The sequence below is a fragment of the Peromyscus leucopus genome, chromosome 19 (genome assembly GCF_004664715.2).
Source record: "Peromyscus leucopus breed LL Stock chromosome 19, UCI_PerLeu_2.1, whole genome shotgun sequence".
NCBI lineage: Eukaryota > Metazoa > Chordata > Mammalia > Rodentia > Cricetidae > Peromyscus > Peromyscus leucopus.
In genome coordinates this window covers 45,317,495-45,343,517 of record NC_051079.1, presented here as the reverse complement: position 1 = coordinate 45,343,517, position 26,023 = coordinate 45,317,495, and the positions used below count along the sequence as shown (strand labels likewise).

At 42.5% G+C, this 26,023-nt stretch overlaps 1 protein-coding gene across 1 annotated transcript in view; it reads left to right on the top strand.

Moving 5' to 3' along the window:
• Positions 1–8,345, top strand: part of Fbn2 (fibrillin 2) — a 211,793-nt gene extending 203,448 nt beyond the window's left edge. The window contains 3 exon segments of the mRNA XM_028891611.2: positions 2,888–3,119; positions 4,423–4,597; positions 6,394–8,345. Of these exon segments, the coding sequence (XP_028747444.1) occupies positions 2,888–3,119; positions 4,423–4,597; positions 6,394–6,768 (782 nt within the window). The 3' untranslated portion in view covers positions 6,769–8,345.
• Positions 8,346–26,023: the final 17,678 nt, after the last annotated feature.

Below are 26,023 nucleotides of genomic sequence, written 5' to 3'. Positions count from 1 at the left end.
TAAGATGTAAAGACAGAACTGAGTAAAGGTACCAAGCCATGTTGCTAAACATAAATAAGAATTATGGGTTAATTCAAGTGTAAGAACTAATCAATAGTAAACCTGAGCTAATGACCAAGCAATTTTAATTAATATAAGCCTCATTGTGTTTACTTGGATCCAAGTGGCCGCAGGGCCACAGGGGCCGAGCAGGACCAGGAAAACTTCAGCCACAGACATGTGCGTGCAGTCCCAGCACCCACAAACTAAAGCAGGAGAATCCAAAGCCAGTGAGACCCTGTCTCAAAAACAAGCCATCCAATAAAGGGGATCAAAAGTACATAAGCAGGTCTCCCCAGTTGCAAGAGTGGTGTAGGAGCTTTTCTTTCCTAAAATGGTTATCTCTAAGCAGCCCCTCCCTTGGTAGAGAACAGAGACTGATCTCAAAGGTTCTGGATCCTTCCAGGGATTCAGCTGGTCTCTAATAAAACCAATGCTATTCTTGCCTTGAAACCTTAACGCAGTTTGGAATTTTAGCTCAAATACATGGCAGAAATGAGTGACATTGCTCCAACCAGGAAGCTGTTAGCGCAAAAATAAAATTATGATATAGTCCAGATTATCTGTGACTGCTAGTATAAATACTCTATGAGTGGTGGGGGCACATAGAGAAGACTCTGAAGCAGTTTTCTCAGAGTGAAACAGTCACAGCTGTCAGTCAGTGCACCAGATTCTTGTCATGTAGACAAAATTGTAAGTTTATGATACTATTCATGTTGCCACCAGTTCAAGAAAAGCAAAAGTTCCCTGAAAGGGTTCATTTTGAAAAAAACTTTCCATCCAAACTCTCGCTTTAATAAGTTTCCAGTGAGTTACCACAGGGAATCAAGAGACCGTTTTAGGACATTGGATATCCAGATGTCGGGAGTACCTCAGCCACTGACTATTGTGATTGTTTAAAATTGAAAATGTGGGACTCTTATGAACATTGCACATGAAGAAAATGTTTCAGTTTGCATTTTTTCTATATTATAAGCTTTCCAAAAAATAATTCTAACATAGCCTAGCAAGGCATTTTAATTCACAGTGTATCTCAAACAAGGCCATGCTTAACTGAATTCATACAATGTCACCATGCTATATATTTGTAGCGTATAAATATGAGATCTTATGGTGCTTCCAGAAACATTATCTTGTTTTAAAATGTTCTTGTAAGTGGAATGTTCAAATTCAATTTACTCAATTAATTGGCTTTCTTGGTAATTTTTCTACCTAACACAATGCCTGAATAAATCATAGTGGGAACATGCCATTAAGTTATAATCTAATTTAGATCCTATGTTAGAAGAGAGAAATCCTGCATGCTAATGTGAGAATTAATTATAAAAGTGGATGAAGCTTGGGGGCACAGCCCCATGTCTCTCAAATGGATAAACGAAACACTGGGTACATTCAGGTCTCATGGAGCCAAGTTACTGAGAATTTATGTATTTTCTCTGCATATAATAAAGGCCAGGGGATTTCACATATTAGGTAATCTGAGCATATTTTATATTCAATGACTTAATAGTTCAACATTTAGCTCTCTCATTTAATTCTCAAACTATGTTCATTACATTAAATGTACCTCCTATCTGCCCTTTTAGTAGCCTCTATCCTGTGCTTAAACGAAGTTCAATTTCCTGTCTAGAGGCCTCTGCTGAGCCCCATCTTCATCTAGGAAATCTCCCGAACCCCTGCAGGTCCCTGCCCCACACCCTGTAATCACCATCGTGTTCCCTGGGTACGCACACTCACAGATGTGCCTGCTTCCCCACATGGCCTGAAATATGTCCACAGACACTCTACACTCCATATACAGTCACAAGAATGGAAAGAATTCCATGGACCAGATGTGATTTGTGCCCAGGGTGAAATTTGGGTTATAATAAAGCTCAAAGGAGTCAAACCCAGGGCTATCTATCAACCAAACAGTTAAAAGCAAACTCATAATTTCCAAAGTCAAAAGCACCATGGGGCCTTGGATCTGTGATAACAGCAACTGAAAACAGACCTGTGATCTTACTCCTGCGGGGCTTCCACGGGCCAGAGCTGAGCGTTTAACAGTAAGGGCTCAGTGTCGGCTCAGGGTGGGACACAACGCTCGCAGAAGGCACAGTCCGCACCAGGCAGGCTCTACAGCCGTTAAAACCACTCAGTTCGGTATAGTACAGCAGGGTTTTTTTCCAACATTCTCATAAAAGGCTCTGAATGTTTCATAGACATGAAGGTGTGGGGAAGTGCTGAGGGGCCATTGACACAAATGCTGATAGAGAAATGAGCTTTCAAAAAAAAAAATCCACATGATTCACATACCAGAAAATTCATCCTTTTTAAGTGTCAGCTGAATGATTTCGGTGTGTTCTTCCAAGGGTATGCAATGCACCTACCCCAATAGTCTCATTTGGCCCCGCCCCAAGAGAAGCCCCACACCTAGCAGCCATTATTCCCGCCTCTTCTCTCCCCCAAACCCCGGCAACCGCCAATCTGCTCCCCCTGGATTTGCCTAAAATATAGGCTTTTGAAATAACCCTTTGTTAAGAGAAGAAGAGAATTATTCATTGGGTAAGCTGCAAATATCTGTCCCTAAGGGCCGCCCGCATACTCGGAAGTAGTACAAATAGACTAGAAAAGGGTGACGAGAGTTGTTGTTTTGTTTGGATTTGGGGGGTATTTGCCTCTAAAGATGTATTTTTGAAATATTTCTTTAATTAACTCCCTGGCTGCTTTGAAGTCGGTCGCAACAGTGTTTCTTTTAAGCTATCTATCGCCCCTATAAACTGACTGGCCCTGGGAGACCACTCCCCAGCCTCATCTTCCCCGGCCCCGCCCGTTCCCTGTGTAAGGCCTGCTTTCTTCCTTCCAACAGATGAGAACGAATGTTCCAACCCCAGCGCCTGTGGCTCTGCGTCCTGCTACAACACCCTGGGCAGTTACAAGTGCGCCTGCCCCTCGGGCTTCTCCTTCGACCAGTTCTCCAGCGCCTGCCACGACGTGAACGAGTGCTCCTCCTCCAACAACCCGTGCAGCTACGGCTGCTCCAACACGGAAGGCGGCTACCTCTGCGGCTGCCCGCCGGGGTACTTCAGAGTGGGACAGGGGTAAGGCAGCCCGCGGCCGGCCCCCAGCAACAGCACGGTGTGACTCTCCCTCTGTCTGGGGAGTGGAGGCAGCCACCTCGCTTTCCCGCCACTGTGGGGAAGGAGCGGGGACCCTCACAACCAACGTGTAAGGCCTGAGAGATGAAAGTGTTGGGACTTAGGCACCCTGAAGTATAGGGTCGCTTCCTTTGCGGAGAGCCTAAGGCTTGAGCTTCCTTCCCGTGGTGGTGTCACCCTTTGCTCCTTGTAATGGCTGAACCCATGGCCAGATTAAGGCTTATGTAGCTTGCATGTCACTGCGAGAGGGAGGTCAGTGTGGAAACGACCTGCATTGTTCTGCCCATTTCTACAGGGGCTGACCCAGTAATCCCCAAGGAAGGGAGGACTTTGTCTTTCTTCGTGCATCGGGTTTTATGTTGCCCAGAAAGGGAACAATCCTTCTCCCTAAGGCTGACTTCTCTTGGGCGACTCAACTTTCTCAGGTCTTAACCACTTGTGGCTGAGTCTTAGCCCCATGAACCCTTCCACCCAGAGGGTGAATAGGGATGAACTTCTTTGAAAGGCACAGTCGGTGATCAGGCAGGCACTAAGAGACATGGACCAGTCTCTCCCCCCACCCCCACCCGACAGCCATACAATCCCACGGAACAGAACAGATTGGGCCTTGCACAGGTCACTTTAGAGCGGACGCATTGCCTCTTTTTGCTAACTAAAATAGGATTCAGAAACACCAATGACTGAAGCACAGATCTTTTCCTTAGTAGGAAGCAGCCTCAGGCTCATGAAGCAATGGAGTTTCTCTTACCATTGTGTTTTGACTTTCAGAGCTGCTTTTTCCTCCTTAATAAACTACCTTTCAGTGGCTCAGTCTAATTAGGATTGAAAGCCGAGGAAGCCCAGGGCTAGTCAGAAATCTCTCCCTCTGTGTGGGGAAGGACAGAACTACAGTGATCGGGTATTGTGATTAAGAGCAGTTCTCTTAGCCTTCCTAATTCTGTGACCCTTTAATGCAGGTCCTCATGTTGCGGTGACCCCCAACCATACAATTACTTTTGCTGCTACTTCATAACTGTAACTTTGCTACTGTTATGAATTGTACTGTAAATATCTGTGATTTCTGATTGGCTTAGGCAGCCCCTGTGAAAGGGACATTTGATACCCCCCAAGGGTCAAACCTCCCCCCCTGCCCCAGGTTGAGAAACAGTGGTTTAGAGCTTGCTCTGCTGTTCCCATGTTTTGAAAGATCTTTAGACTGCCCAGGCTAATGATGATAATGTCTAACAGTGTTCCTTCTCACGAACAGCCACTGTGTCTCGGGGATGGGCTTCAACAAAGGACAGTACCTCTCGGTGGACACGGAGGTGGATGAGGAAAATGCTCTGTCCCCAGAAGCGTGCTACGAATGCAAAATCAATGGCTACCCCAAGAAAGATGGCAGGCAGAAGAGGAGCTTGCAGGAGCCTGGGCCAGCCTCGGCTGTGAGTAGATCCGGAGTAGAAATCCTGCTTTGCCAAAACAAAAAACAAAAGCAAAAGGTTATCCACATCTTGTCACAGTGCCATTAATATGCTTTCAGCTCCAGCACAGTGAAGTCTATCTGGACATTTAGTCATTCAATTGGCAGGTCAAGTGTGGTAAAGATAAGCAAATTAAAATTAGTTGGAATGATGTCTAAAACACAAAGCCCTGTGGGAGACGATGATTCAGTTTCAAGTCATTTTGATTTAGTTTGATTTAGTTTGTATTTGTGCCCCAGAGTGGAAGATGCTCACCTGAGAAATAATTATTTGAAAATTATTCAAAACTGAAATGATTTTGAATTCTTACAGTTCTATCCCAGACATACAAGAAGACACTGACAATTTTAGCTTTTCAGTGGGTCCGCCAGCCAGGTCACGTGTTCTGTGCTTATAAGTCTTGCCCATCATAAAATTTTCTTTCCAGTTAACTTGCCTTTTGTAAAGAACTAGAGGTCTGACTTTGCAGCCTCTGGTATTTTTCTCTCTCCCAGGGGCATTTTAGCAGCGTAGTTAGGAGGCTGGGCCAAAGACTGCCTGGTTTGGGATCTGTTCCTCAGGCCCGTCCACCAATAATGGGTCTCACAGGACAGGTACACCTAACACTCATTGACTAATAACCCACATATAGGGAGGTTGGTGATTTTCACTGAGGCCAGAAGCTGTATGATTTCACAAGTCACTTCTAGTTTCAATTAATATTGCTGAGAATTGCCCCCACCCCACCCCAAAAGAATATCATCACCAACTGCCTGGCTATGTCAATTGGCAGCTTGCTTTATTTTTCTGGGCCCCAGAACCTTTCCTTATCTATAGGACCATATTAATTTAGACCCAAAATCTCTGGTAGTATTTTAAAATAACAAGTTAATGTCACATTTCCTTTTCAGTAAACTGAAGTATCCAACAGATGTTTAATCATGACAACTCATTCATCAAGATATAAAGCCTTCCCATTGTGGTGCATGAAACATAATTCTGTCTAAAAATAATGATGAGTTCCTCTAAGCTACTGTAGCCACAACCTCACTTAAGCACATACCCACATCAAAGCATTATGGTTTGGGGGCATGTCTAACTAAAGTGTATTCCTACCTCACACCCCGACTGACAAATTCGGATCATATTATCTGGGCCCTACCCGCTGGCTCTCACTCATCTTGGCTCACTCTGCATCTGACTCTGCATGTACTAAGGCTCCTAGTCAACTCAGAGCCCAGCCTTGAGGGTGATGATTTCCCTGGGTGTGGGACCATGCTGATCCTATTGGCCCCCACTCCCCCCCTCCGGCTCGCTGAAGAGAACCTCCCAACACAACATATCCCCCTTCCGACTTCTTTAGCTAACGCCCCATTGGATACACTTTGTGCTGCCCATAGGCACTGAAACATGGACAAACTATGAGTGGCCACACCACCAGAGAAAAACCACTCTCTCATTTTAAAATTACTAATAAGCACCACGGGGTGCTTAAACTCATCAAAATAGCTAGATACGTGACGGATTCTCTGTGGCCTTAGTTAGTCCTATAACTCGAATGATCTTGTTGGGTCTGGGTGAGAGTCAGAAAGATTTACATGGGATGAAGCTTTGCCCCGCCTCTATTTACAGTAACCTCTTCCACAGACAGCTGATGGCCAAACAGGAAACAGCCTCAGCCTGCCACTGTGACTGTAACCCCCGACCACAGGTGGCTTGTGGGTCCACTGTGTGCCCTGTAGAAATCCATCTCAAGTGTGTGCCTGCTCTTTCCCCAGGTGGAGCAAATCAGCCTAGGCAGCGTCGCCATGGACAGCCCGGTCAACATGAAGTTCAACCTCTCTGGCCTTGGCTCCAAGGAGCACATCCTAGAACTGGTACCTGCCATTGAGCCCCTCAACAACCACATCCGTTACGTCATCTCCCAAGGGAATGACGGTGGCCTCTTCCGAATCCACCAAAGGAATGGGCTCAGCTACCTGCACACAGCCAAGAAGAAGCTCACCCCCGGCACTTACACACTGGAAATCACCAGCATCCCTCTCTATGGGAAGAAGGAGCTTAGGAAACTGGAGGAATACAATGAGGATAACTACCTCCTAGGGGTGCTGGGGGAAGCCCTGAGGATGAGGCTTCAGATTCAGCTGTACTAGCCCTTTGCAGACTTGGGTCCCACACCCAGCTCAGATCCCAGCACTGCCAGCCTTCAGAAGTGTTTGGAATGTCAGTGACTAATTTTAAAAGAGGAAAAAAAAAAAATGACTTCTGTTCCTTTCCTCCCTGATTCAGACTTTGGGATGTTGACCCTCACAGGGAGGGATAACTTAGACTCCAGTACGGCCAAAGATTTGAGTGCAAAGGCAAACATAGTTACTGTATTTTTTATATAACTTCATTTTAAAATATATTAAAAAAAAAAAACCTAAATGTTCGAGAGATCAGCATATGGCACTAAATGCACAAAAATAATGTGAGCTTTCTTCCTGTTAGCAGTCTGTAACACTTTGGGTATTTTGCTATAGTTGCTAATTAAAAAAAAATATAGATGTTTATTTATTTTAATGCAGTAATATATGGAGAAAAGAACAAACTATGTAAACAAAAAGGGAAACTTGCTTGTTTTTCTTTAGATTTATAAATTTGAGGTATTTCTTTTAGAGGTGCTTTAAAAAAAAAAAAAAAAAGTCCAGTACATTCCAGAGATGTCTCCTTTGGTTTCTCTGCCAGCCCTCCAACTGGTACGCACCTGACTATTTGAGAGAAAGTCTTACGGAGCTGAATGGGCAGTGTAATCAATAATTTAGAAGACGTACGTGTCGTCTGATCCCATCTAAAGGAGATCAAAGCCAGAGCAGCTCACGTGACAATATTTCACATCACCAGATTCACCAGGCCACCGTAGAGGAAACTCAAACCACTGTAGCAAAATACCTTGACTGCTCGTGAGACCGTTAGCGTTGCAGGCCAAACTGTACTGTATTTCCTTCTCATAACCTCAAGGAACCACAGGTGCTGCCCACAACACCTCATTCTTACCAGGGCGCGCTGCACACTTGTGGTCCCCTAGGCAGCTGAAGAACCGCTGTTCCTGTGAATAGGAACACCTGGCGTCTCGTCGCGTTTGGTGCTGTCGTAGATCAATGGTGCATTTATTATGTTCAAGCTATTTCAGGATTGCCATATGTGCAAACAATCATGCCACGCAGCCAAGGAATATATGTTGATGTTGTTGTTTTTTTTTAACCCATGTTGTTTTTTTTTAGAATTTTTCATTAATACTGTAGTTATACACCATATGCCTCATTTTATCATAGCTTATTGTGTATGAAGTACCTTTGTAAAATGAATTGATATTTAGTTTGCTTTAGCCATTTGGAAAGATGCTACACCAGGAGGTACTAATAAGGGCACATCTCCATGCTCTTCTCTCCAGGAACCCATCCCTGGACCAGTGACGAAACCTCCTAAGTGAAATGGCCAAAGTGCACACAGACTGCCAATCATTCCTCTCACACCCTGTGTCGACCAAAGAGTAGTAACCAGTTATATTCAGTGTTTGAGGGCTTTTCTCGTTTTGTTCGTTTGTTTTTAATAACTAAAAAGAAAAACAATGTAAATTTGTAATCAAGTGTTTGTGAGGAAAAAACTTATGGATTTTGGTTGTGTTTGTTTTTGTAGGTCTATGTATCAAATATGACACTTGTCTTGCAATAAAGCTTATTTTGGGGTAGTTTTCTGGCTGAGTTTCCTGAGTCTACAGTGGCTGGTGCGTTTGTGGGAGGCACTGGGGCCTTGGCTTACAGGGACATGTACTGAAGAACTAGAAGGAGGGCAGGGCACACCCACAGGAAAGTAAAGGGATTCGGTGACACACACGACAAGCAAGCAGTTAGGGTTTGCTTCCGTGTCACATTCACACGGAAGAATATAATGAAAGCAGGGGGATTGTTCAATTCTGCATAAATCCTCAGCTTCCGAGGACCCGGTTTTCCAGTGACCTCAGAGAATTACACTTCTTCCACCAGTATATTTGTGGAAGCTATCGTAATAAAGCATCCTGAAGTATCTATAAGAGCTTAAAGAGCAAAGTTTACTGGAGCCAAAACTTTAAGCAAAAGTAAACAGCCGGCATATCTCAATACAAGTGGCATCTGCACCCAAAAGCAACCCAAAGCGTGTCGCTTACAATGCCATGCACTATACAATGCCGTGCACTATACGCTGAGAAGTGAATAGACTTAATGGAGTTTAACTTGAACCCTCCTTTGATATGTTGTTAAAATGGCACTCGCTCGTGTGCACACACACACACACACACACACACACACACACACACACACACGTTTCCAAGATCTCCAAGTTAATTCAATCCATGGTAGGATTTGTGTGCTTAAATTTTTCATCCAAGGAATAAGAAAACAAGGGAATATTATGACTGATTTTAATTCTGTTCTTTGCCAACCAGAAATTAGCTGTGTGGAATAAGAAAAGTATTTGCCTCGGGGCATCCTTTAAAACTTAACATGCACATGCAGCTTCATCTGGCGTCTATTAATGGTACAGCGTGAGCTCTGTAATGTCAAATGACCTGGAACCAAATTTGACTCTAGCTCTGGATATCAAGCAACAAGGCTCTCAGTTTACCTTAAGTCTGCTCATGAGGAAGTTGGAAAACCTACACAGTTGAGAGCTTCATGCAAAAGATAAAAGGCATTAGGCACGCTGCCTGGAGAATGTGCTAGAAGAAAATGATTCCAAAAAGCTTTTACCAAGGAAGATCCTTATGGGCATCCCTGGCTGCTTTATTACAACTTTAACTGATGTCGTCTTTCTCAGAACTAACCACCACCACTGAGGATGTTTAGGTAGAACATTGTATTCGCATCCTCACTTTTCTCAGAAATTTACTCAGCCTAATTCTTTTTTTTTAAATTTACATAAAAGTATAATGTTGACTCGGGGATCTAAACCAAACCCAGTGACTATTTGCACTGGTAATAATGATCTTCAGATGACAGGGATTCTCTCTCTACTCGCTTTGTGATTTGGAGCTTTTGAGACTTTTATCCTGTTATTTTCCATGTTGCTGCAGCTTACATATGGACGTTAGTCGCATTTGCATCTAAACTTAATTCAGAGAAGCATATCAATGACAATTAATTCAAACAGCTACTCTTTTTTATTATCTTAGGGTAGGGGACAGTGCCGATCACACTGTCCATTCTCTGAGGCTTCATTTGGCTTTAATTACCTTGGTTTGCAGAATAGATCATGTTAAAGGTGAAACACACAACTGAAAATTCTGAAACATTGGTTTGATTGAGTCCGTTAAAATTTTAGGGAACAATGGAATTAATTTATGAAATTGAAATGAAAGAAACACATTTGACATATGAATCTTGACCATTCAGAAATACTCATGCTCTTTTAAGAATATGCGGGAAATATGAAAGTTCCTTTCTCTTCAGAAAACAAAAAACTCCACTGCTCTGCATGCTGCTCATGGCTCATCTGTGCTCCTGCTTTACAATAGTCCAGTGGAGGACGACATCACTTATTCAAGCAAGCTCTTTCTCTTCTCCTCTACTGCCATGGAAAGAGACTGATGTACTCATCTTTGGGACTTTGATAGGTTAATTGGAAGCTGTTCAAAAACAAGTTTATTGGGGGGGGGAATGAATATAGGAAATTTTTTTTAAAAGGAAGCAACTTTTTTGTTGTTTTTCGAGAGAGGGTTTCTCTGTGTAGTTTTAGTGCTTGTCCTGGCTCTCGCTCTGTAGACCTGGCTGGCCTCGAACTCACCTGGCTCTGCCTCCTGAGTGCTGGGATTAAAGGCGTGCACCACCACTCCCTGGCATATTCCAGGAGCTTTTAAAGACAAGAAAAGATGAAAGGAAAGATAAGAAACCCGCTGTTGCCTCATAGGAAATGAGACATTTGCTACATGATGGTTGGGTTTTTTTTTTTTTTAAAGCATGCTCATTTTCTCAATACATTCAAATCCATGATTTCTTAATAAGAAGTATGTTTTGCTGACTTTGTCTTTGAAAAACCCTTTCAATAGAATCTTAACATACAATGTAAAACTCATTCTGTAATCCAACCATTGAGACAGTATGGCCTCGTAATAAACAGCAACAAAAACAAGCAACCCTCCTTTAAATCGGGCAGAACAATTGAATTCTGCCTCCTGGAACAAATTGTGTGACATCTCAGACTTGATCACTTCCCCAATTTGATCTCACTGTGTGGCTCCAAGGGTTTCATGAGGTAAGAGGAGCTTCCTGGTTGTGGAGGCCCCAGCAGGTAGCAGCAGGAACTCAGGAAGGCCAGCTTTTTCTGACCCTGCGTCCATGCCCTGGCCATCACTAGAGGATAAACGAGACCACATACTGATCCAAGACTTCCTCCTAAGCATGTTTCTTTGACTACTGATACAACCACTAAACTGTAAATCCTGTCCAAACATTCAGCACCCGGATGAACCAGTCTCCCAAATGGTCCACACCTGTGAGATTTTTAGATGCCCTAACATTTAGATTGCCACCAACATTTACAGTTGCCACACTACCCCTTGTTTATTGGAATTATGGGTGAGAGCCCAGAATTCTAAGCCACAAACACAGCCAGAGCCCTCATGCTACAGAGTCCCCAAGAAAGTGAGTAAAGAGACCGTGCACACCAATAACCCCTGTTAGAATGATTTATCACCATGAAAGCTAGAGCTAGAAACCTACTCATATTTACAGGTAAAGGAACTGAGGCCCAGATTTATAAGAGTTGCGTGCACAGCCAATTTACACACAAGTGAGACCAGAACTCTGGTTGTCTGGCTAAACTCTGGTGCTCTGCATACTTCCACTCTATGGTAAGCCTATTTGGATCTCTTTTAAGCCCTGAGGATATAGGCCAGTTCCCATGGTTTTGGCTTCTGCTGAATCCAAAATGTTTTCCAAGCACGATTTAAACACTGCCTTTGCTTTGTCTGCCCCACCCTCTGGATAACTGCTCCCAGTGTCTCATAAACCAGAGACTTGTGTAGGCACTAACATGCTAAGATATTGGCCGCAAGACAGCAGACCCCACCCCAAACCCTGTACCTTTAAATGCATATTAAAGTCCTGCCTTTCGAAGGGTTAAACGTTTTATTTAAACCAGACTTTCATATTTTAAAAACACATACACACTTCTTTTCACTAAGAATGCTCAAGGAAAGTACACTAGTTACTTGTGTTTCTTAATTGTCTTTTCCCCCTTTTCCTGTGAGCCTAAAAAAGATATTAGTAGATTAAGTTGACTTTCTTTCGAAATTGCCAAGAACCTACAGCTTACATTAGTCACCCCCATTAAGGCCACAGATTAAATGTCAGGATGTAGTGTAAATGTTTTCCAAGGGAAACGGAAAACATGTTACATGAATTTTGAGCAAACTGTAACGAACACTAACATGAATAGCCTTCCGCTGACAACTACTGCTTCATACACGAAATAACAGTAAGAGCTGTGAACAACCAATTCCTAACACTGTGTCGGAAAAAGCAGCATGTTGACCTGTCCTAGGTGCCTACATTTCTGCCCCAGGGGTTCCTCCTGCCTACCTTTTTTTCCTGATCCAAACACCCTGCACTTAGGCAACCTACTCTTGTAAAAAAAAGATAAGGGCATTTTTAACCCCCTGGCCAATGCATTTATGAACCTCAGAGCTAAGGCAAGTTTGACCCTTGACTATAGAGTAGCACCTAGAACTTCTAACCATCAGTGACCACACATGTCTTCATCATTCTACTGAACTCACAGAACCAAGTCTAGAAATTTTTCAGTGAAGGAAGAATGATGAATATACAGAGTCAGTCTCATGGACCACCCTCCATAATGAATGAATGAATGAAGGAGAGGTTCTGACTGTACAGTCAGTTTCATGGACCACCCTCCATAATGAATGAAGGAAGGAGAGGTTCTGACTATACAGTCAGTTTCGTGGATCACCCTCCATAATGACTGAAGGAAGGAGAGGTTCTGACTGTACAGTCGGTTTTATGTGGACTGCCTCCTGGATTTGAATCTTGTGCAGACAGTAGGCAATTCCATGACAGAGAGTTTACCAGAAAACATCTGAACAGGTTTCTGAGGATCATCTGGTAACACCTTCTTTAATTTAGAAAGACTTTCTTGATTCACACTCCTTTCTGTACCTTTCTAGGGAGCCCTGTGGACTTTCCCAAAATAAGAATAGAATGCTGGGGCATCTGGAGCAGGCTAACTACAAGTTTTGTTCCATGATGGTCCCCTGATCCACTGAAGCTGTTGATACTGTTACTGTTACAGTCAGGGGAATGGGCCCACTGGTCTTTATTGCAAGGGAGCTATTACACAGTTTTATTTTGAGTAAGTTGCTCAGAAGAGCATTTGGCATTTGCTACCTCACTGTAATCCAGACACAAAATAATTTTCCTTCCAAGACTGAAACAATTTAGAAAAGCAAGACAACCATCTATGGCTGCACAGTGGTATTTACTCAAAGGCCATACTGACTGTCTCGCACAAATGGCCCAGAATCTTGGGGAAAGAGTAGTCAATGAATTGCAACATGTCTAGATGAGGTTTCCTAGAGATGATGGGAATGAGATCATCCTTGAAGAGGCAGATTTTGATACATGACACAGAGTTTTCTGGGGACACAGCAGTATGAACAAGTGTTAGAAACTGTGCTGTGCATGGCCTACTGAAACACAAAGAAGAGAAGAGCCCTTGGGAGTTGAATCATGGCGCCACCCGGAATAAAAGGTGAGATTTTTTTTTCACCACAGAGGATGATCAATAGATGAGGTGAGATATCAATTACTCAAAATTGACCATTACACATCATATGGATGGATCAAAGCAACACACTGACCATATAACATGTACCACATGACAAAATTCTAAAATGTAAAACATATTCATGTTTAAAACCTCTCAAAGACATTCTTCTCCAGGGTCTAGCCTGGGGAGACTGCCTGATCTTCTTCCCCATGGACCCTCCCCAAGTACTTCACATACAGTGCCCCAATCTAGTCTGCCTATCCCTGTCTATGCCACAACCAACCCCTTCCAGGATGTGTCCTGCCTGCCACTGACCTACAGGACCCACCTATGCCACATACAGTCTCTCTGCCCTGTAAGATGCTACATGTTCTGCTCCAGGCTCCAGCCAGGTGACTCTGCCTGATCCTCCCCTCCAAAGTCTCCCTATTCCCAGATCTAAGCCCTCACTCCAGGCTTGGACTAGAATGCACATCCTGCATACCATCCCACTTTCCTGTGTTCACCTGACGTCATTTAACCTAAGCCATTTCCTACTTCTAGGCCTGCTCCATTCACACAGGCTCAATTCTGCCACAGCCTCCTCTATCCATATCAGACACAGAACTAACAACAAAAACAACGAAAAGTCCACATGCCCAGATCTCACTGGAAGAGCACAAACAATATGAAAGATCAGGCTAGAATCCCCTCTCCAAAACCTACAAGTCCTTTAGAAATGTTTGCCCATGAATGTTATCTAAATACACTCAGGATAGAGAATTTAAAGAAAAATCATAAACTTCATCCAAGAATTCAGGGGGTTTAAGGAAGACCCAAAGAAGCTCAGTGAAATTAAAGGGGAAAAAACTTAGAGACTAAACACCAGAATGATACAGGAGAAAGCATGAGGCTGAGCGGAAATGATGAAGACAATCCAGGATCTGAAAACAGAATTCTGTAAATGGATAGAAACATTGACGAAGACTCAAGTGAGGTTAACTAGAACTGAAAGAACCAATAACCCAACTAGAAAACTCAAAAGAAAGGCAGATAAGTAGAATAAAACCAGCAGAAGACAGACTATCAGGACTTGAAAATAAAAGAGAATCTTAAAACACAGGAAAGGAATATAGGGGAAATGTGGAACACCACATAAAATCATAGAAGAAAACTTCCCAAAACTACAAAATGATACACCCATACAGAACACCAAATAGGCAAGACCAGAAAAGACCATCTCCCCAGCATATCATAGTTAAAACATTAAGTATACAGGACAAAAAAAAGGGTATTGAAAGACCAAGAAGAAAAACTCAAGTCACAAATAAAAGGAAACCCATCAGAGTAACTGCTGATTTCTCAATAGAATCTTTGAAAGCCAGAAGAGCCTGGAGCAGTGAGTTGAAAGTCCAAAAATACCACAACGGCCAACCTAGACTAATGTACCCAGCAAAATTATCTGATATTGCTGAAGAAGAAAGAAAAGCTTTGCACAATATAAATAGCCTAAAAATATTTATACTCAACAAACCAAACCTAAAGAAAATACAGGAAGCAGTATTCCAGGCTGAAGAGAGGAAGGAGCCTATCCAAGAGACTGAGAAGAAATAAGTAGCCATTATTACTAAAACACAAAAGTTCCACTGAGAACACAAACAACAAAAACAAAAATCAACTATGACCACCATCAGCTCATGCATTTCAGTAACAACTTTAACTATAAATGAACTCAATTCTCCAGTCAAAAGACACAGACTGGCTGAATGGATCAAGAAACAGAGTCCACCGATTTGTTGTCCGGAAGAAACCCATCTCAGCTTTAGTGATAGGCACTGCCTAAGAGTAAAAGGATGGGCTCAGTCCCTGCACAGCAAACCACAGCCTGTCTTCCTTGTTCTAAAACACATGCTGGAGAGCGGTGGAGTCTGCGCTACCCAAGAGCTAGTGGTTGGCATTTCACACAAGACCAAGAAAACAGCAGAGAGGAGCCATGCAGTCTCAAGAATCTCAATTTATAGTCCACTGTGGTGGAAAGTACCCAGCTCGTAGAAGGGGCATACATCTAACACTGTACCTGTGTCAGCCACTTTAATTGTATTTCTCTCCAGGCTGTCACTCTTTGGTCTCCCTTTAATATTGTGTTAAACTGTTCAATGGGCTGGTTGAGAATATTATGTATGTGAAGCGTTGCCTGAGCTCTTTGAAAGAATAAATGCATTTGGCCAAACAAGGCTACTTTCAAATATTAAGTAGCCAGCTCTTACAGATGCCAGATTTGTCCACTATTTCTCCAACAACCTGGCAGTTTAACTCTTCTCCTTTGTCTTTCTGGCCTCACTACACACAAATGGTTCTCGGAGTGGGAGGGGGAAAAAAGTGCTTTCTGGCATCTGTTTTAAATCTGGTTTTTGTCTGCATTGTGCGTCTGACTTTGTCCTCATATTTGTTTTACAACAAAAACAAAACAGAGGGAAGATATCAACCGTGTCCCCCCCCAAGTTTATATAAGTTCCTTTTTGCTGTTGATAATAAAAGCAGTTCTGTTTTATAATGTTGATCTCATCCATAATCTGCAAACATCCAGTTCCCTCACTGGCTTCCCGTCTCTTTTGAGTGTAGATGAAGGATTAGACAGTGACTTGTGCATCCCTTCAAGGTCCTAAATGGCTTCTGCGAATGTAGTCTGTCCGTGGGTCCACAGCTGCCTCTGGTCACCTACTCACCCTTTGAATTCATACTTGGATCAGTGAGAGACGGTATGGACAGCGGTATTTTCTTTTTTCTTTTCTTTCTTCCTTCCTTCCTTTCTTTTTTTTTTTTTCAGAGACAGGGTTTCTCTGTGTCGTTTTGGTGCCTGTCCTGGAACTCGCTCTGTAGGGCAGGCTGGCCTCGAACTCACAGAGATCCACCTGCCTCTGCCTCCCCAGTTCTGGGATTAAAGACGTGCACCACCACCGCCCAGCTGACAGTGGTGTTTTCTATGCCCTGCCCTGATTACTAGCCTTCAAGAAGTCACGCCTTCTGATGTAACATAAAACCCTAAGTGGGAGACAACCCAAGTCTCCTCCCATTTTCCTAACTGAAACTATTCAGAGAGAGGGAGAGAGACAAGAGGAGTATAAGGTCAGAATAAAGCTGTAAACTTAAAAGATTATATAAGATAATATTTGTTTTTAATCAATTAAATTGTATATCTATTTTAAAATTACTTATCTAAACTAAGATCACTATTCAAGATCTTTTAATTTTGCACTCTTATACTTTGTAAATTGACTTTAAGTTTATAATGTATATCTTTGGTTTAGGTGTGTTTTGACCTAAAATCATTTAACACAGATCCTAAAACATGCTATTTCTATTATTACCTAAATTGTTTGAAATATGCCCCTTTTTAGTTTTAATGACCAGATATGATTATCAGAATTTCAAATAAATATGCAGGTAATATGTATACTCAACAAATATCCTACTAGTAAAATTTGTAGTGGACCTTTGCTTTGAAATAGTCTACCACAGTAGGGTTCAACAGACCATGATTACTTGTTTAGAGGACATGGAAAGCAAGCTGCATCAGTTTCCTAAGATGCTATGCCAAAGTCTCATAAATCAAGTGCCTTAAATAAAAGAAATAAATTATCTCGAAGTTCTAAACTCTGAAATCAAGGTAGTTGGGGTCTCATGCTCACTAAGCAACCTGTAATGTAGACTTCTCCTTCTTGACTGGTTTGCCAGATCATCTGTTGACTCTCATGACCCACACTTCAGTTTTTGACTCCATGGTCATGGTCATGACACCAGTCAGATTGGATTAAGGAACTGCTGTAGTCCAGTGTGACTTCATTTTTGTTAGTTTTGAGACCAGGTCTCATGTTGTAGCCTTGTCTGGCTTCAAGTGCACCAGCCCAGGCTGGCCTTGAATTTGGTGATCTTCTGTCTAGTTAGGGTTTCTGTTGCTATGAATAGACACCATGACTGAGACAACTCTTATAAAGCAGAACATTTAATTGGGGCTCACTTATAGCTCAGAGGTTTAGTCCATTATCATCATGGTGGGTGGCAATGGTGGCGTGCAGGGAGACATGGTACTGGAGAAGGAACTGAGAGTCCTACATCTTGATCCACAAGCAGCAGAAAGAACTGTGTGTCCCACTGAGCATAGCTTGAGCAAAAGAGACCTCAAAGCCCTACCCCCAGTGACACAGTTCTTCCATCAAGGTCACACCTCCTCCAACAAAGCTACACCCCCTAATAGTTCCACTCTCTTTGGGGCCCATTTTTTTTTCTTTTAAACCAAACACATCTTCCTACCTCAGCCTTCTGGATGCTGGCATTGCAAGCCTGAGCCACCATTCCAGAGTGGTTTGATTTCCCCTTAACTTACATCTTAATTACGTTCACCAAGATTCTATTTCTCAATAAGGTCACTTTCATCACCAAAAGCAGCAAAGAAATTTACAAACCAAACACTGTGGTACAATCTGATCCATTGGAACAGAGGAAGAAACAGTCTTGAAGATTACAGAGCTCTGCTATGTGTGTTTGGGACAGGCTCTTCGAGCCTACTTTTTTTCACCCATCTCTGTACTTACCCATTTCCTCATCCACCTGGCCATCCCTTCCTGCCTCCTATTCTTTTTGTGGATATTTGAAAGGTAGTTTTTGAAGGATTCAGTATCTAATGTAGACTATACCATAGCCTCAACTGGACTGTCATGGAAATTTTAGGCATGTTTAAGCTGCTGATAGTCACATAGTTAATAAGCTCAGCCAGTCATCTGCACCCACCAGAAAGCAGTGAACTCATTCTAGGTGTGACTACAACAGCTGATTCCCAGAGCTGCAGTGTACTTGGAGTAACTTGCAATGTCTTGGTTGGGAGAAAGGGGCTCCTTGTCATAGTGCTTCCGTGACATGATGTGGCCTGAAATTATTCTTTTCTGCCCCTGCTTTCCTCTTGATTGTTTTCTAAACCTGGTCTCCATCTCCTAGCAACTATAAGCCATATTATTTTTTTTTTCTTTTTTGGTTTTTCGAGACAGGGTTTCTCTGTGTAGCTTTGCGCCTTTCCTGGAACTCACTTGGTAGCCCAGGCTGGCCTCGAACTCACAGAGATCCACCTGCCTCTGCCTCCCAGGTGCTGGGATTAAAGGCATGCGCCACCAACGCCTGGCCAGCCATATTCTTTCTATGGAGGGTTTTTAATAGAAGATAGTTTGATAGGTTAGTTCAAGGATAAATTGACTGATAGATTTGAAAAAGCATTATAAAGGCAAGCTTTATTCTATTGTAAAGGTAAATATTTTACATGTGGGCACTGTGGTGTTCAGTTAATACAACTTAGAACCCCCTGATAGGAAAGTCTGAATGATGAATTATCTACATCATCATTGTGGTTGTGTCATGGGCATATCTGTGCAGGATTGTGCTGATTGTTAATTTGTATAGGGAGATTAAGCCCACCATTCCCTAGGTGGGGATTCCTAAACAGAATAGAGAGGGGAAAAGCTAGCAGATAAACAAATAGGATTGAATGCATTTATTTCTCTCTGTTACTGATTATGGAGGTGATGTGGTCTGAGTTTCTGCAGTGACTCAGAGATAGACTGTAACCTGGAATTTAAGACAAATAAGTGCTTCCTCACATAAGTTGGGTTTTGTAGGATATTTTATCATAAGCAACATAAAGAAAACTAGCCTTGGCACAGATATTCACTGCAAAGAATTTTTTTTATTTTCAATTAGTGGTGCAATAGATAACACATCTGACTATGGATCAGAAGATTCTAGATTTTTCATAATAAAATATTGATGGACTATACCTATGAGCCTAGTCCTGCACTTTAATACATCATTGCAACCTCAGTTTTTTTTTCCCATCATTCCTTTTCTATTACATTGTTCATAGAGTGAAAACAGTATTTTTCTCATCTCAACAGCATCATAACATATCATTGGGCATTTACTATCGGTCATTGTTAGCCTTGTGGAGATCTTTCAAGGAAGAAAATGCACTGCCCCATCATTGTTCTTACCTATAAAAATGAGTTGAGTCACCCTGAATCCTCTCATAGCTAATCAACATCAGATCCTGAGGAACTGTCTCATCGTATATGAGATGAAATCACCTGTCACCCCTTCCACAGCCAGTGGATAAAGCCACTGTCACTTCTTAGTCAAATTGTGTCCACCGTCATTATCTCTTGCTGCTTGGTTTTCAAACTTACTGAAGCCCCACGAGTGAGCCCTTCTCATCCCTCCAGGAGCTCTCTGTAAGCCAAGCAAGCGTCTTCTTGTTGATCAGGAGGAAGAATTGAGGGAAGTAGTTATTCTCCCTGTCTCTGGAGTCCCTTTTTATGCTCATGGTTTGACTTACTTTGATCTGATCCAAGTCTTGCCATTTTAATACGATATTTTCAAGCGAAAGTACATTTCCTTCTAAATGATTAGAGAAAGAACTTTTTGCAGCATCCCCCATGACAGGCAGAGCCAGCTGAGTCCCCAGGAAACTGGTCTTCAGCAAAATAATAGATCTCCTTGAATCTGACTCAGTAGACAGACATAAGGTGAAGTCTTTACATGTCTGGGTAATGACAACTCCCAGCTAGTAAGGCCATCAATATGGTTGAGATCTATTCCAGTCTCCAGCTACTTGGGAGAAGAAGTAAACCCAAATCAAGGTAGAGTTTTTTCCCAAATCCTCTTGCTTGGAAGTTTCTGTTATTTCCAATGGTCTGTCTCGAGGCCGGAAATTCACAGAAAGGAAACTGGAATAGAGAACTACAAAAGTGGTCAAGACATCTGTGATGCTCTGACACTTAATGCACTGGGGAGTTCTCCTTCCACTGAGTGAGTATTAAAAATATCTCTGGGGTAGAGGTCTATCTAGGCTCATTGAAATGTCTGCTAACTTTGAATTTGTATGATGCTCTGCAACCCTAGAGTAATTCCAACTTAACAGAAAGTCCTTTAAGGCAAGATTTCCCAGATATCAAGGGAAACTTTTCCAGTGGAATTATAATATGGTGTGATAAGTAATAACTTTTGAGATAGTTTTCTAGTGTTTAGAAGGGACAAGGTGATGTAAAAAAAAAAAAAAAGAAGCGGACACTGAAACAAAATGCTCTGGTGTGTGTGTGAAGCTAATGCAAAATTTGTATAATCAATTTCTATACACCTTCTCCAACCCCTACCCAACCCCCCACCCCACCCCCGCCGCATAAGGTGGATTAAACTGATCACAAGTTCTCTGTAGCCCTTTCTACCAAAATAAACTTAACAGGATGCCTTGTGGATTTGTCTTGAGCATCAGTGTCACTTTGTGTAGTTTCTAAAGGTGGACGTCCATGAGATTTTGCAGTTACTGCTTGCTCTCTCTTGGATCCCAGCCTCCATGTGATGAACACTAGGCAAAGCCACTGAAGACTTTGACCTAGCCAATAGCCAGTGACAGCTGAGCTACCAGATGACAGTAGCCACATAAGAAAACCAGTCGAGAAAAACCTCTCAACTAAGCCCAGCTCAAACAGCTGACCCATAAGCAATTAGTTGTTCATGTTTTTGCTATTTATGACAATCACTTTAGGATTTTATTATTTAACACGGACTAGCTAAATATAGCATTAAGCTTTCAGCAGCCAACATGAAAAAGGAAATCTAGTGATTTACACAACTAAAAAGCAATTGCTGGAGAGAACCCAAGAGGGTGTGTAACTTCTTATGTTCTTCAAGCTAAGCCCTGTGGTCCAGATGAGTAAACTTGCTTACAAATCCTGGTGCCCATTCCATTTCTCATGAGTCTTTGCTATGTCTATGTCTCAAAAACAGAGAAACATTCTGTTGCTTGTTCCTATTATGTTTCTGATGCCAATGAAGTTTGGGGTCTGAATGGAGCCTCTGAAACCATCCAATCCTAAACTCAAGGCATCATCCTGGCTCCTTTCTCTCACGCTCTACATTACATCATGAGGACACTGTTTTCATTACACATGGGCATGTGACCACACCCTACCCCTTCCATTGTCAATGCTGTAGCAAAAAAACCACTTTCACTCAAGTTACTGGAGTAGCCTCCCAGGAACTTGACCCTTTCTGCATCTGTTTTAAATGCCCCTCCAGTTTGTCCACCCCTCGGTAGCCAAAGTGGTTCATTAAAAACGTAATTCTGATCCTTTCTCCTCTCTTCTCCAAGCTTCTAGCACCTTCTCAGGTTACACAGAATAGATGCCAACAGCCCACAAGACCCTTGACCATCTGTCCCCAGGCCCACCTCTCTGTCTTCTCCTCCGAGAGTCTTCCCACACCACCGATGCTCTTGATGACATACTTGCAATTTCTGAAATATACAGGGGGATTTCTGTTCCTAACACCTGTAGATATCTAATGCCTGTAGATATGTCCATCTAGGATCGTCTTCCCGTAGGTGGTCCCAAGTCTATCTCTGGTCAAATACTACCCTGTGAGAAGGTTTTTCTGATGACAGTTGATTTTAAAGTAACAAGTCCTGATATTTTCTATTCTCTTAATCTTTGCTGGACCTGTAAACCTCTGACCTCTTGTCTTTTCTTCGTGTGTATCCTCTCTGTAAAAATATCACCTTGATGAGAACAAAGGGTTTATGGCATATCAGGCATAAATTAAGCCTCTGGTTGAATGAAGCCTTGAAAAATACGATTTGGGCTGGAAAGATGGCTCAGGAGTTCAGAGCACTGGCTGCTCTTTTAGAGGTCTTGTACTCAATTCCCAGCACCTATATGGTGGCTCACAACCATCTAGAAGTCCAATTTTGTAGGATCCAACACCCTATTCTGGCCTCTATGGGTAACAGGCATGCATTGGTTCACAGACGCACATGCAGGCAAAACACCCATACATGTAAAAACACAACAAATCTTTCTAGAAATGTTTTTAGAAAAAATGAAAATGTTACTCATTTGGCCTGGGACAGTGCCAAGCCATGGAAAACAATTAACTATCTCTTAAAGGGGAAGACATAATGGCAGTTAAATGGCTCAATTTGGCTACCGAGGGATGAACAAGCAAATGGCCATCAACGATAGATGCAGAAAGGCCAGCTAAGGACTATTCCAATAACCTGAGTGACAATGATTTTTGCTACAACATTGGCAATGGAAGAGGTAAGAAAAAAATCAGGCAGTGAGATATCTTCCTTCCAGTGCCATCCTCAGTATACAGTATATACTATACGTGGTTATGCATGCACTATGTCTTGTTTTCTGCATTTGTTCGGGACCTCACTTCATCTAGGCTATTAAGGATCTACTATATTCAGATCTTATTAAGTTCCTTGGACCGAGCAAGGAAAAGTGGACTCGTGATTCTGAAGTTATGTAACAGATGTGCTGGAAGGAACAAGAGAAATGAGAATAGTAAAGTGCCTTAAATGGGGCATCTCTCTTACCCCATCGCCACCAAGGCTCAGAGAACATTTCAGAAGAAGAGACAGAAAGAATGCAAGAGGTAGAGAATGGAGAGGGTGTGTGAAATGCTCTTTTCTAGATGAGACATGACTACTGAAATCATGAACTCACAGCAGCAGTTGTTATATGCACAAGACCTATAACAAGGTCAAGCAGGCAAAATTCCAGCATTGGTGAGGTAGATGATCTTCGGGCACCATGTTTTACCGAGGAGTTATAGGCTGAAGGAGAAAGAACCCTTCCTTATTGAAGATACGGCCACTGTTAGCGTCCTATACTTCAGTGAAGGGCCTCATGCCCATGCTCAGCACTAACTGGACTTAAGTGGGCTATCAAAAAACAAAGAAAAAGGCATGGAGTTAGAAGAGGGGTGTATTACTAGAGGAGATATGGGGGGGGGTTGTGAAGGGAAATTGTATATATATGAAGTTATCAAAAACAAAGAAAAAAATGGGAAGCAGAAATAAAGACACCAAAAACATGCATTGGAGAAAAGGCAGCAGTGCTGGGAAAAGTAGGTATCTCCAGGTGGGAGAAGGAAAGTAGACCCTTAGCTGTCGCCCAGAGCAACAGTCCACGCCAAATGGATCAAAGAGTGAAACCTGAAATTCTGAAATGGCTAGCAGAAAACAGGCAGTTCCCTGCAAGATACAAATACAGAAAGGGTCTTTGTGACTAGGACTCCTGTCTCTTTGGGATTATCGCCAATGATTGACAAGTGAAACTTTGTAAAGTAGCCCAGAGAAGGAGAAGCCTACAAACTGAGAGCCTCTTTTCCAGCTGTACATCTGACAGGGGGAGGACTGCAGTCCAGAATATAGATCTAACAAATGAACAAAACAGAGCCATGAAAAGAACTCAATTAAACAAAATGGGCTATGGGTTGGAACAGAGAGTTCTCATAAGAAAAATAAAGATGGCTAAGAAATATCTCAAAAATGTTCTTCGTCCTTAGCAATTAAGAAAATGCAAATCACTGGGCGGTGGTGGCCCACGTCTTTAATCCCAGCACTCGGGAAGCAGAGGCAGGTGGATCTCTGTGAGTTCGAGGCCAGCCTGGGCTACCAAGTGAGTGCCAGGAAAGGCACAAAGCTACACAGAGAAATCCTGTCTCGAAAAGCGGGGGGAAAAAAAAGAAAGAAAGAAAGAAAAAGAGAAGAAAAAGCAAATAAAACAGCTTTGAGATTTCTTCAACTTCAATAACAATGCCAAAGATCAACAAAAACCACCAACAACCAATTCTAGAGAGAATGTGGAGAAAAGGGAGCCCTTGTTCACTGTTGCTGGGACTGCAAACTAGCGAAGCCACCTGGAAATCAGGGTGAGTCTCCAAAAGCTAAGAAATAAGTCTACCATATGACTCATTCAACATCTTGCTCCATGGATATTTCTTCAGCCATGTTCATTGTCAATCTATTTATAATCCTTGGGAAAGGGAAACAAAGTTAAATGCCCTTCAATTGATGGATAGATAATAAAAATGTGGTACACATACACAAGAAAATACTATTCAGCTGTAAAGAAAAACCAAATCATGGTGTTTTCAGGTAAATGGATGGAACTAGGAAAATATATTCTATGAGGTAACCCATACCCAGAAAGAGAAGTGCCACATGCTCTCTCTCTCTCTCTCTCTCTCTCTCTCTCTCTCTCCTCTCTCCCTCTCTCCCTCTCTCCCTCTCCTCTCCCTCTCCCTCTCCCTCTCTCTTTCTCCCTCATTTTTAGATCCTTGCTCCAAATCTTTAGACGTGAACATATAAATTGGAATAGACACAGATACCAGGAAAACAAAGAGGGACCATTGGGGAGACAGCTTTAGAGATTCGGATGGCAGGACACAGGTGCTATGACGAGGACATGGGAAAAGGGGGTGGGGCTTTAAGGGAGGAGGGAAGACAATACAGATGGGAAGGGGGGGGAAATAACACCACAGATGTTTAATTAGCTGCAGGGAATCATATCATGTTTATCTAAAATTATATATAATAAACAAGCCACTTGGAATGATAATGCATCCCCCAAAGCCATAAACTATCTAACTCCCTCCCCCACACCAGTTATGAGAAAATTCCTTTCCAGTTGTTGGTGAGTGAAGTCCAAGTGACTCCTAAAACAATGTAGGCTATCGCTGCTACCCGTGGCTGCCTCTCAGAGGTTGATGGTAAATCCCTATGCTGAAGACACCACACACTTTGGACACGGGACTCAGAGGGTTGGAGCTGAAATAATCCAAACCCTCCTCCCTGAAGACCAGCTCTCAAAGGCTGGTAGGTGATATGCAAGATGCCAAGGGAGGAAAGCAGTGAATAGTCCCACCCCGCTGTCTGATTGGACTCAAGGCCCATTCACAGGACAGAATTCATGCCTGGTCCTATGAACCGAGCCAATTACCAGTGGCCAGAACTTACAGTTTCCACTTCCAGTGAGCATAACTTACTATTTATGCTTTCCTAAACCAGTATAATTTTTAACTGCATTCTAAGTGCCTATCCTTATATTTACAGTTAAATGTAGCTTTCGTCTCTTGTCAGATGAAAGGGATAGTTACAAAATGCAATTCATCAAAATGAAGGGAATATCTAACCAGAGGTGATCAGCCCTGGTTCATAAATCCACAGCACAACTACTACACCTAAGGCAGAGGGAACATCTCAGAGAGGGAGCAGAGAGATAGTAAGAGCCAGAGAACCAACACATCTGCTATAAGACTGTGTCTTCTTGATATGATGGGGAAGCTACACCCAAGAAATCTCAGGAACATGATTGCTTCAACAAGAACTAGACAATGACACCTTAGTGGATATGCCAACATGGATATGAGAAATTTAATAAGTCCTTACTCCTAGATGAAGAGCTACAAGCAATTAAGATCTGCTGAGAGAGAATTAGTCTTCCCCAGGGATGAGTCCACTAAACAGTTATCTAATACCAAGTGGTCTCTCTCTCTCTCTCTCTCTCTCTCTCTCTCTCTCTCTCTCTCTCTCTCTCTCTCTCTGTCTCACACACACACACACACACACACACACACACGTATACGTATATAAATGCATATGTATAGATGTGTGTGTGTGTGTGTGTGTGTGTGTGTGTGTGTGTGTGTGTGTGTGTGCATTACTGGGAATAGACCCCAAATCTCTTCTGATGCTAGCCATTTTCCTGGTGGGAGAGGAGAACATTGTCTTATGTA